The following is an 11,983-nucleotide window of genomic DNA, read 5'->3' as shown; positions in this document are numbered from 1 at the left end:
CACAACCTCCTGCAGCAGATGGCCCCAGCTCGCCAGCTTCTTCTTACCAGAGCGGCACAGAAGGGCACCCTGACTTATTTGCACCTCTGATTAAGGGGGAAAAGAGGTCTATAAAATCATGACTTTCATAAAGAAAGTAAATAAGAAAGAATTATTTACCCCTTCACATAGTAGAAGAACATGTAAGGTTGCCACATTCTGCTGGTTTCCACTGGCGTCGTTTTTTCCCCACCAGTATTACTGCAGCAGCCCACAGGTAAAAAGCAAGGGCACGTGAAGGCAGGGGCCTCCTAATCGTACGCAACTTTGATGGCGAGTGTCCCATATTCCTTCTGCATCTAATGAAAGCCCACTCCAGTTCGATGGGCACTCCCCGCCAGTTGTAGGGCTACAACCGCGGTTAGCAAAACCACCCTGGCCTGGGGGCCCTGTCTTGGTCACGACAATTACCGTACAGCTCACGGAGACGACGGAGCACCACTCGTGCGACCCACTGGCCAGCCTAGACAGCCCATCGTGTCGCGGCTAGGGTAGGCGGGTCCATCGGTCTGAGTCGGCGAGGCTGCTCAAAGCCAGCTCAGGACAGCAGCCCTCGCTCTCTGCTCCTCTCCAGCTCCTGCCCCCGGAGCACCCGACGGGCTCAGCCTCCACTCCGGGACACTCCACGGCTGGCTGAGGAAAGAAGGAAAGCCCGCGCTGCCCGCAACCCCTACACCTACACACTGCTCCCGTCAGACACCGCGGGCCGGCAATTTTTATTTATTTTTCCCATAATGCAGCGGGGCACTGGAGGCCGCGTGCAGTTATTAAATTCCCGTCAGGCAGCTGCACAAGACACTTTCAGTGTGTGTTGCGTTCCCATCAAGCACTGCGGCAGGAAGCGTAGGCGGGGAGGGCTGGTTTCCTGGCAGGCGCCCTGGGGAGGGAGGGAGTAATTTGTTTTTCTCTCAGGCAGTGGAAAAGACAGACTTGAGTCTCGCGCGGGCGGGTGGTGACAGTGGGGTCCTTGGAAGACCCGCTGGGGTCCGGCGCACGCGGGGAAGTGCGGGTGCGATAGCGGTGCCTGCGAGGCGGGGCGGTGGGGGGAGGAGGAGCGGACGGAAGCCGGGAGGCTGCCTGAGGTACCGTCCCTAAAGGGCGTTTGTTAGGGGAGTGTCCGGGTGTGAGGCGGGAGGGCTGAGCTTGACCCAGGCGCGAGACGGGACGGGAATGGAGTGGTGGGCAGAGGCTGGGTCCGTCTGGGGTTCCCTGTGGGGCGCCGGCTGGGGCCGCTGGCCGGGCTGGGAGCTGTTGGCCGCCTGCGCGGTGATCGGCGTGGTAGGCTGGCTGCTCCGCTTGCGGGACAGGAGGCTGCTCCGGAGGGCTCTGGGGCCGGGGGAGCTGCTCCTTCCCCAGCCCCCGTTATCCGGGGGGAGCCGGTGCTGCAGCGGGAGCCGCCCAGGTGAGAGATTGTGCGGAAGCCGGTGGTATGGGGAAGGCTCCCGTCTTTCTGGATGAACGGCTGGGCTCTGACGGGCAAGTGGCCTGGCAAGTCGGTAACCGCCCTGGAGGCCCCGCAGATCGCAGGCGCTTCTCCCCGGCCCAGCATGGGCCTTTTCCCCAGGTACCTTCGCTCCCTCAGGGAGCCACTCTTCCAGCACAACCCCAGGCTTCGGGGCCTGCCCGCTGAGCTCCTCCCCCGCCCCTTGCAGGATCTGCCTCCCCTGGGAGAGTCCTGGCGTTTCTGTGTAGCAGCTGCTGCTTTTCTCGGAGAGCCTGCCACACCCTGGCTCTTTGTCGTGGGCCTGGCCTGCCTCAGACATCCTCACCGTTCCTTCCAGATGCCTCTGGCTAGACTTGCCGGCAGGCATCAGTGTTGTTTGTGTCTCCAGCTTTTATGTGCCCCACCCCCAATAATCACTTTCCCTTTTAAGATGCCTCTGTTTTTCTCTCGTATCTCCAGTCCTCTCCCACGTTGTCTTCACTCCCTGTTTTCTCAATATCTTGTCACCAACATAACCTTTGTAAATATCTCTTCTGTTTTTCCCTTGAACACCTCCTCACAACACCTTATTTTAGACCTATTTCGCAGTATATTTTTCCACACGTGGCTGTAAATCTATTTGGTGCTTGAATAGACATGTTAGAAATATCCAGAACACAGCTTCCCTATCCCCAGTCATATATACTTTTCTTCAGTTGCACACACCTCTCAGCTATTTTCTCACCAGATTAGTAATCAAAGATGAAGCTGAGTTTCAGGATTGTACAGGTTTTAAGAAGTGAGGAATTAAATTATCTCATTGCAACACTTGCCACACAACTTTTCTTCAAACATTAAAAATCTTAAAATTAAGTCATGAAGGAGAGTTGTGCAGGTTCTTGTATGTTTTGTTCATTGTTCATCTTGAAGTTGTAAATGTTATTAAGGCAGGTGGCTAGTGAAATGGCAATAAACATAGGAATATCTTGAGAAGTTGTTGCTTTGTGAGTGGTGGGTTAGTAGTTTTATTGCCTTTGAAAAGGGTTTGATGATGTCTTAGGTCATGGTTTGCTCCCATCAGATTTATCCTATACTGGGTGAATCTTTTACTGCTTTATGTTATTGTACAAAAGAATCACAAAACACTTCCCTTGATTTTCAGTAGGGAATATTGGGGAATCCCTATTTCATAAATCTTTTAATATAAATACTGAATCTCATTTTGTGAAGCCTGCTTAAAATAACTGGCAGGACCCTATATATTCAGCTAGAAAAGATGATTACTGTAGTGCAGTCTATGCCTCAAATTATTCCATATTTACAGTTGAAATCTTTTTAGTAAAATTTTAAAGCAAGGTTTCTCTCCTGATACTTAAATAGATCAAGTTGTTAAAGAATAAATTTAAAGCAGTTATTTCTTGGGATTAAAATTTAAATAATTAAATCCACAGATACACTTTTGTGGTTTGTTCTGTAAATGTGGTGTTACTATTGTAATAAATTGCAAGGTGCTGCCAGGTTATATAACTGAAAGAGTAATTACATGTGTCAAGGAGATTGTACCAAATGAAACTTCAGTATCACTTGAAAATCCCCCCCCCCAGGCACAGGAAACGGGGATTGTTGGATAATCAAATTTTCTGGTTATCTGAGCACTGGCCCTACTGTGGCCCATGGTGCCAGATAGCGGAACTTGCCAGTTAATTATAAAAAAAAAAAAAAAGGGGGGGGGTGGGGAGCAGCAGAAATGTAGCACATTAAAGACTAACAAAATGATTTATTGCATGATGAACTTTTGTGGGACAGACCCACTTCATCACATCAATTTCATTTCCAATACAGACTGACATTCATAAGTACAGAGGACCAAGAAAAAAAAATTGCAATAAAAACTGACAAATCAAATAGGATGGAAGGAAGGGGGTCAGAGGTGGGGGGGGAGTTAATTGTCCTTCTGAGATAATTACAAGCATCAAAGGAAGAGAAGCAGTCCCTGTAATGAGTGAGGTAGTTGATGTCTCTGTTCATACCACCTGTTAATGTGTCAAATTTGAAAAGGTACTCTAACTCACAAATCTCTCACTCTAATCTGCTGTTAAACTCTCTGTGTTCCAGGACACACATTCTCTGTTCTTTAACAGAATGGCCCACTCCATTGAAGTTTTCACTGTCCGGCTTATGTGTATTGAGCTTCTTGATGTCTGCTCTGTGTCCATTTACGTTTGCACGAAGGTTTTGCCAGTCTGTCCAATGTACATAGCGTCAGGACATTGTTGGCACATAATAGCATATATAATATTGCTGGAAGTGCACAAGAATGTGCCTTTGATCTTGTAAATAACATGGTTACATCCAGTGATGGTATCCCCAAAATAAATATGTGGGTTGGTAGCAGGGTCTGTGGGTCTGTCTCATCACCAGATAAATCACTTTGTTAGTTTTTAAAGTGCTACGTTTCTGCTGCTTTGTTTTGTTGGCATATAGACTAACACAGCTACCTCTCTGGTACTATAACTTATAAAAAGCAGTCATATAACACCTAAGAGACTAAAAAATTTATTAAGTCATGAGTTTGTGTGGGTAGGAGGCGGCACGTCAGCTGATTGGACTAGGAAAAAAAAGTAAAATCCAGGGTTTATATAGCAGGAAGAGAGGTGGAAGAGAAGGAAAAGAAAAGGTTACCTGTTGCTGGTAGAAACAGTCCATGGAACAAATTAAGCAGGATGTGTCCCATTCCTTTGAATATCAACGGTGGTGAAATTGCTCTTCTAATGTCCAAGGTAGTTGAGATCTTTAAGGCTTAAGTTAAATGTGTCACATTTGCAAATTAATTCCAATTTAGATGTCTCCCTCTGTAATCTTGTGGTAAAATTATTTTGTGGAAGAATGGTTACTTTTATCATCTGAAGAAGTAGGTCTTACCCACAAAACCTTGTGACCGAATACATTTGTTAGTCTCTTAAGGTGCTACATGATGCTTGTTAATTGTTAAGCTACAGACTATTGCAACTACCCCTCTGACATGTTACTTCCCCTGTCTTTGGAATTACATTTCTACTCTTAGAATGTGGAAGCAAATTTTTTTATGAAGATATAGACAAGTTCAGTAACCCAGGGGAAGCAATATATGTCAAAGAATTTTTAAATTAAAACTTTTATACCAGAATGGCTACTGTTTTTTTTTTTTTTTTACCAGGCTGCTGCTTTTCTTCCCTTCAGTAATCCATATCCAAAGCTCTTCTCATTGTAGTATTAAGGCCTTGAAACTAAGGCTGTGTCTACAGTAGCACTTTTGTTAGTAAAACATATCAGGGATGTTGAAAAAAAGTCCACCATAACCAAAGAAAGTGTCATATCAACAGGAGACGCTCTCCCACTGACACAGCTATCATTGAGTTTGGTTTAATTATGCTGACAGGTGAGCTAACAGAAAAGTGCCACCTTTGAGTAGTGCAACTATGCTGCTGTAAGGTTTGTAGTGTAGACAACCTAATTTATAAATCTACCCATTTTATCATTTCACACTACACAGGTTGTAATGGTGGGGTGATAATAGCTATCATGTATACATGAAGTGAATTCTATACTTGATACATATTTCAGAAAGATTGTTTTTACCATAAAGAATTTTAAATCCTGTCTGGTATGTATTCCCTCAGTGTTTCATAGGGAGTTATGGTATTTGCTTTTACTAAATATTAATTTTAACTTGCTGACTCACCAGCCAGCAGCAAATGATGTATGATTTTTGTTCCTACTTGAATTCCATAAGAGAGAGAAGAATTTTGATCATTGATTGATGGCTATACTGGCTCTGAGCTTTAGACATAGAAGGAAGTGCTCTTGTGAGTTGAATCCATTCCTTGATACATAAAATTACTAATACGTAACCCTCGAAAGTATTATCAGTATGTTCATTAAGTCTGTAATATTTCAACATTTTGCTTATTTCTTAGCTTGATTGTTTCATCTTCATCTTTTTTTAAAATGCAAGGGAAATAAAACTAAATAGTATAGGAAGTTTTAACATGGTCTCAACTCCTTTCATAGCAGAGTTTAACTTTTTAAATTCATGTCAAGTTTTGGAGAGGAGGAATGATCTTGGAATTAAGACTCACCATCATGAGTGAGGAGATATGCTTATTTCCAGCTCTGCTACAGATATGTTATGTGACCTTTGAGTTAAGGTATGCTGATGTGAGACTCCTGTTGTATGGTATGTAAGCATGTTTGGTGCCCTAATAGATGTTCCAGAACTGAAAAATCAATAGCCTGAGAACTCTGACACTTAGGTGACATATACACTACAAAATAAAGTTGAATTTATTGAAGTCCTACTTTTTACCACTAGATGTTATAAAGTTGAAGATGAGTGTCCACAAATGTCCAGAAAACTGGCATAGCATGTCTCCATTGCCTTAGCTGTGTTTGACTGTCAGCAATGCATTGTGCACTATTCCACAGTGCTTGTAGCCCCATTGCATTCTGGGGGTTTGTGCCAGTGGGTCATAGGAGAAAGAAATGCACCGCAAGTGCTTGTGGGTGTCTGATGTCATCATTCCAGAGTGCAATTTGCCCACCCCACTGCTGTTGGAAAACAAACAGCCTGCCCAAGGAATTTTGTGTCATTTTTCGGGCCATTTTCCCAAAGCCTGATCCTGGCTGATGCCACTGTATGGCATTAGCATGGATCCTGAACAACGTATAGCTGTTGCATAGTGTGCTATGGCCGCCACTTGGAGGACCATGCAGTATTTAATTAGAGAAAGCCAGTGGGAGGGTGAGGTGGATCAAGACGATTTGGATGATAGTGAAGAATTGTAGAACAGGAAACCAGCACACGCTGGTAGCACCATATCATTTTTGAGGTGTGAGATGACCAGCAGTGGCTGTGGAACTTCTGCATGTGCAAGGTCATGTCCGTGGAATTTTGCAATTTGCTGTCCCCTGCCCTGAAATGCAGCAATACCAGAATGAGACCTGCTTTGACAGTTCACAAGTGAGTGGCAATTGCTCTATGAAAGTTTGCAATGCCCAACAGCTACTGGTCAGTGGCAAATCAATTTGGAGTGAGCAGATCTACAGTTGGGGGGCTGCAGTGATCCAGGTAGCCAAAACAATCTTTGCCCATCTGATACTGAAGACGGTGACTCTGGGAAATGTGTAGGACATAGTGGATGGCTTTGCAGCCATGGGGTTTCCTAGATGTGGTGGGGCAATAGATGGAATGCACATCCCCATCCTGGCCCCAGACCACCTGGCCTCAAAGTATATAAACCATAAGGGGCAACTTTCCATGATGTTGGAAGCATTGGTGGACCACAAAGGTCATTTCACCAGCATCTATGTGGAAAGGTGCATGACGTGCATGTCTTTAGAAATTCAAGTCTGTGCAGAAAGCTCCAGTGGATGCATTTCATCTTCCATAGAAATGAGAAGGTGGGAGAACCTGAATGGCAATTACTTACTGTAATGTGAATACCATTTCAGGTGTTTGTGTAGTCCTTGGTTCACAGTCAGATTTGCATATGAATTCCAGTTCAGCAGTTTCTCGGTGCAATCTGTTTTTTAAATGTCTTTGTCTGAGAATGGCGACTTGTAAATCAGAAACTCTGTGTCTGGGAAGCCTTAAGTGCTTTCTCACTAGTTTTTTAATGTTACCATTCTTAATGTCTGAAGTGAAATTCGTAGTAGTTGACCTTAACTTGGTATGTTTGAGTAGTTATATCATATAAACAAAATATCTGAGCAGATTTTATCACTGTATTTTATAATTTTACCAGTGAAAATGGGGAAAGAAAATTTTCTCAATTTGTATTAGAACTGAGACTTAACCATATAAGCTCTTCCAGCCTTGTGTGCACACACAGAGCCTTCCAACCAGTGTATAACTGTTCAATGTTGTTCTCCACCTGTATTATTTTATGTGGGTTGATCTATTCAATATTGATGGTAAGTGTCAATTTTCAGTACCTAGCCTGTTCTGCTACACAATGGAGGTTCTAATCCAGGGTTTTCCAACCTAAGAATTGGGACCCTATGGGTTGCAATTACATTTCAGAAGAGTTTCCAGCTGGGCTGGGCAGCTCCACAGGTGGCTATTAAGAAGTCATTCACACTCCTGAAGTGGTTCTCAAGTTCTTAATTGGATTAGCAGCTGTCAGGCAGTTAAGCCAATCTGTTACGTTGAGAGCTACATACATGAGGAGCAGTACCCAGCTCAGGTAAGGCAGGGGTGGCTGGGGCCTGAGTCTGAGGGAGGGAGGGAGGGAGGGGGACAGAGCTGATCAGCTGCCTGGCTTCCAGCCTCTGCAGGAGATGGGGTCCCCGCAGACCCCAGCAGAGTTCCTGCAGCTACAGCTGCCAGCCAGGGCTCTGCCCTAGCCAGCTTCCAGCCACGGAGCTCCCTGTGCCTCCCCTAGCTCCCTCCAGCCCGTAAGTGACTCCTACCCTCTGAGTGAGACACCCTTAGCCGCCTTCAGCCTGTGACTCTTAGCCGCTGCTGCGTGTGACTCTCCTAGCCCCTAAATAAGCCACCCTTAGCCCCCTTCAGCCTGAGTGACTCCTTGCTTCTGAGTGTGACTCTCCTAGCCCCCTGCAGTCCCTGAGTGTGACTCTCCAAGTCTGCTGCCTGAGTGACTCCCAGCCCCTGAGTGACTCCTGGCCGCTCAGTGTGACTCCTCTAGTCCCTGAGTCTGACTCCCCAAACACCTGATTATGGGGTTTGAGCCAGGGTGGAGCAGTTTGGGGATGAGTGTCTTTCCATCAACATAACTCTGCCTACAGTAAATGTAGGGTTATTTTATTAATATTTCCTTTTCTATGAAATAACTATTACGAATATATAAACATGAGGGGGCATTATATATTCTTTCCTCAGGTGCAAAATTAGCCAGTTATGGCTCTGCTGTCTGCCCCCTGAACTTTTAAATTGCCTTGGGTCACCAAGTCTTCCTGTATCGGAGAGGTAGCCATGTTAGTCTGTAGCTTCGAGAACAAGAAATCCTGTGGCACCTTATAGACTAATAGATATTTTGGAGCATAAGGTTTGGGTCTTTGCCCATGAAAGCTTATGCTCCAAAATATCTTGTTAGTCTGCAAGGTGCCACAAGACTTCTTGTTGTTCTCAAGTCTTCCTGAATTGTCAAAATGGGTCCCCATCTGGAAAAGGTTGGGAACTGCTGTTCTAATCTATACTGAAGACTACAGTAATAAATGCTGTTCATAAAACATAAGACGGCAGTAACAAAGTGACACATGTATTCTCCAAATTCTTATCAATTTGTCAGCAGTTACCCCTCTTCCTGCCTGAAGATTTTGTTTGTTGCCAAAGGATTAAAATACTTTAAATGCTGCATTTCTGGGATATATGGTTTGTTTAGTATAATGGAGAGTCCTGTCAAAATTAATTCATTTGTGTGGCTGTTCCAGAAAACTAAGTTTTGGCAAATTGGATAGGTGACAAATGGATTTGAAGACTGAGAATTTCTGTGCTACTCCACAACTTTGGGATGGACTGGTCTGAGGCAAAATGATGTATCATTGTCGGAGAGGGAAATCTGGCAGAGTGATCAGACATACTTCCAGTTGTTTGCTCTAAGAACAGGTTGAGGAGAACCATTTTGTTTCTAAAAATATTATTTCATTGTATTGACTGGAAAAATATCGCACTGTCTTTGTACCACTTCAAGTTCTCACCTTCTTGAGGAGATAACTAAAAGTAGTTATGTCACCTATTCCCATGTATTTAATAAAACTTTTCAGTAGAAAAAAGCAGCCTATTTGTAGCTACAATTGATACCATTTTGCCTTTTTGCAGATGAAATAACGATGGATTCTATATTATCTCGGCTGAAGCAGCTAACTCCTGATGATCTTAGAGAAGAAATTTTAAAAGCTGGACTGAAGTGTGGACCCATTACTTCAACCACCAGATTTATTTTTGAAAAAAAATTGGCTCAGTCTTTGTTGGAACAGCAAGGAAGGTTGGAGATTGATACATCCACTGCGTCAGAGAAATCTGCTGAAAACACTGCATCTGGTAGTAGCCAATCAGAAATACAAAGAGTTTTGAAAAGTACTGCAGTGAACCCTAAGAATCACACAAACTTCTCTGAAGAGGGAGACTTTGGATACAATATGGGCCTGAATCCCCCAGAAGAGGAAGTTGTAATGCACAAAACCTGTTCTGCATCAGTCTGTGGAGCAATAGATACTGATTCACAGATAAATGCTCAAACACCATCTAGAGATCCTCCTCTATACTATGGCGTGTGTCCAGTATATGATGACATCTTGGCCAGAAATGGTAATTTACTTTACAGTTTTCATATGTGTAACTTTTTGAAAGTCAGAGGTAGTATGTGCCTTTTATATATTACAAAAGAAAATGTTTTTCAGCTGTTGTATTCCTTTTTGTGGTGTATAGTGTTATGGCTCCTGGGGGAATTCTGTGCCAAACATGGGAGAGGGGAGCACTGGAGAAAATGTCCAAACCCGCTTTGTCTATTAGTAGTGTAGGTAGTTTTAACCCTTTATTTATAGTTATAAGTCAACAAGTATATGTAGCCATAAGCTCAGTATTACATCATAGGCAACTGAAGTACAAGTCAGGGCTGCGAAATCAAACTCACAATTTAAACTGAAGTACTGTCCATCTACAGAAATCTCAGTAGCACACAGTTCATGGACCACGTTTTGAGTATAAAATTTTTCAGTGCAAAATTTTAAATAGTTCTAAACAATAAAGCAGCATAACATTTATAAGGCCGTACAGTCATTTAGAAAAGGGATCTGTTGCATCACTATGACAGTGTGTGTAAATGAGCCTTAAAACTTTTTAAGCAAGGGGGAATTCTGCATTCAGAAATTTCATATACAATATTGTAAAATTCTACAAATTTTGTCTAAATAATACTACGTAATCATGCCACTTTGAATTATTTTGGAGTTTTTATTTAAAAGTACCTGTCAGCAAGTATGTCTGTAACAATAGACATAAAAATTTGACTAGGAATAGAGAGTTAAAGAAACCCCTATGACACCTCAGCTCCTGTTTCTCTGCCACTCTTCACTCCCTTCTCCTCCCAACCAATACACTTGTACCCTGAAGCCCAGCCATATGGCTCTCACTTGCTCAGGCACCCACCTTCCAAACTTATGTGGAGTTTCCTGCATGCAGCCATCTCCTTACCTCATGGTGTGTGGAGAACTGCAGCTGTTGGGAATCCTCTAACTCCCTCTCTCTGGTAGTGTTGTTTATGCTCACGCTGGATTCTGCCAGGTCCAGCTGCACCACAGCCTATTTTTGTTGGGGAAAGGTAAATCTGCACACAACATTCATTTCTGCAAAATTCTGCATTGTGCAGTTGTCAAAGTTCCCTGGGGGAATTCTGTGCCACCTGCATTATGCTCCTGGGGAAATTCACCAAGAAGGGGAACAGTTTACTAACAATGAGAACAATTAAGCAGACAGGATACTACAGTATGATCTGCCTTTAGTCCTTTAGACACCCTTTAGTCCTGCCCGTCCATGTTGGGCATCCAGCAGGGGCAAGCTAGAGAGAGAGAATGTGTGTGCATGTGTCTCTTCCTGTCTCCTTTGTTCGTGCCTAGGAGGATCTCTCTGCCTGCATGCCCTAACACTCTCTTGCTGATATTCATCTCTGCCAACTGTTGGGGAGAGGTGGAATGACCACTCTTCATTTTGCTTTCCTTCAGAATTCATTTTTCTGTAGGAAAGCAAATCTTCAGGCATGAATTGTGCATCTGTGCAGTGTCACAGAATTCCCCCAGGAGTATAGTATTATATCATCATGACCTGAGTTACTTGGGCCATCGGAGCCATACTGTGACTGATGTTGCATTTTTTTCTTTTATCTCTTGTCAAAGTTCATGATGTTCTTTGTTTGCTTTTTAAAAAGTACAAATATCCAAACTAATTACACCAAACTGTTAACCTGGCAGTAACTGTCTAGTTCTGTGGTGTCCAATATATTTGCCACTCACCACGTGTAGCGAACAGGACACCTCACTGTGGCGGATATGGCTCTCCCACCACATGCATCTCTTGGAGCTTTTAAATGCGCTTCTCCTGAGAGCTGCATGCAGGGAGTGCCATGTGGCTGCTCCATTCACTGTTTAGTGGGAGAAACACGTGGTGGCCCCAGTGGCGGATCCAGCGGTGGCTCTGGTGAGTTGCCGGCATTAAATTAGAACAAGGGGTGGGAGGTGCCTGACTCTGGAGGAGGGGGAGGGCATTTACTTAGAGCAGGGGGAGGGAGGAGGCTGGAAGTGCCTGGCTCTGGGGCAGCCTGTCTCTGGGGTAGGGCATTTATTTAGCGCTGGCGGAGGAGGGGGCTAGGAGTGCCTGGCACAGGGAGAGGGCATTTATTTAGAGCAGAGAAAGGAGTGGCTGGGAGTGCCTGGCTCTGGGGGAAGTGGGAGTCTGGGAGTGAAAGGCTCTGGGGGGTGGCATTTGTTTTGGGGAGGTGAGTGACTGGTGAGTATGGAAAGATGACA

The 11,983-nt window shown here is 44.3% G+C and overlaps 1 protein-coding gene across 3 annotated transcripts in view; it reads left to right on the top strand.

Annotated features, from left to right (window-relative positions):
• Positions 1-1,026: 1,026 nt before the first annotated feature.
• The window catches only part of ANKLE2 (ankyrin repeat and LEM domain containing 2), a 53,703-nt gene continuing 42,746 nt past the window's right edge, over positions 1,027-11,983 (top strand). Inside the window, exons 1-2 of one of the 3 annotated variants that reach the window (XM_075012946.1) lie at positions 1,027-1,121; positions 9,282-9,770. In XM_075012946.1, coding sequence (XP_074869047.1) covers positions 9,293-9,770 — 478 coding nt within the window. In that variant the 5' untranslated portion in view covers positions 1,027-1,121; positions 9,282-9,292. Of the gene's footprint in view, positions 1,122-1,187; positions 1,442-7,648; positions 7,687-9,281; positions 9,771-11,983 lie in introns of those variants that run through there. The other 2 variants (XM_075012945.1, XM_075012947.1) reach the window with 2 other exon arrangements.

Source organism: Carettochelys insculpta, chromosome 18 (assembly GCF_033958435.1).
Source record: "Carettochelys insculpta isolate YL-2023 chromosome 18, ASM3395843v1, whole genome shotgun sequence".
Lineage (NCBI taxonomy): Eukaryota > Metazoa > Chordata > Testudines > Carettochelyidae > Carettochelys > Carettochelys insculpta.
Note: the sequence above shows the minus strand (reverse complement) of the source record. Positions and strands in the feature narration are given on the sequence as shown.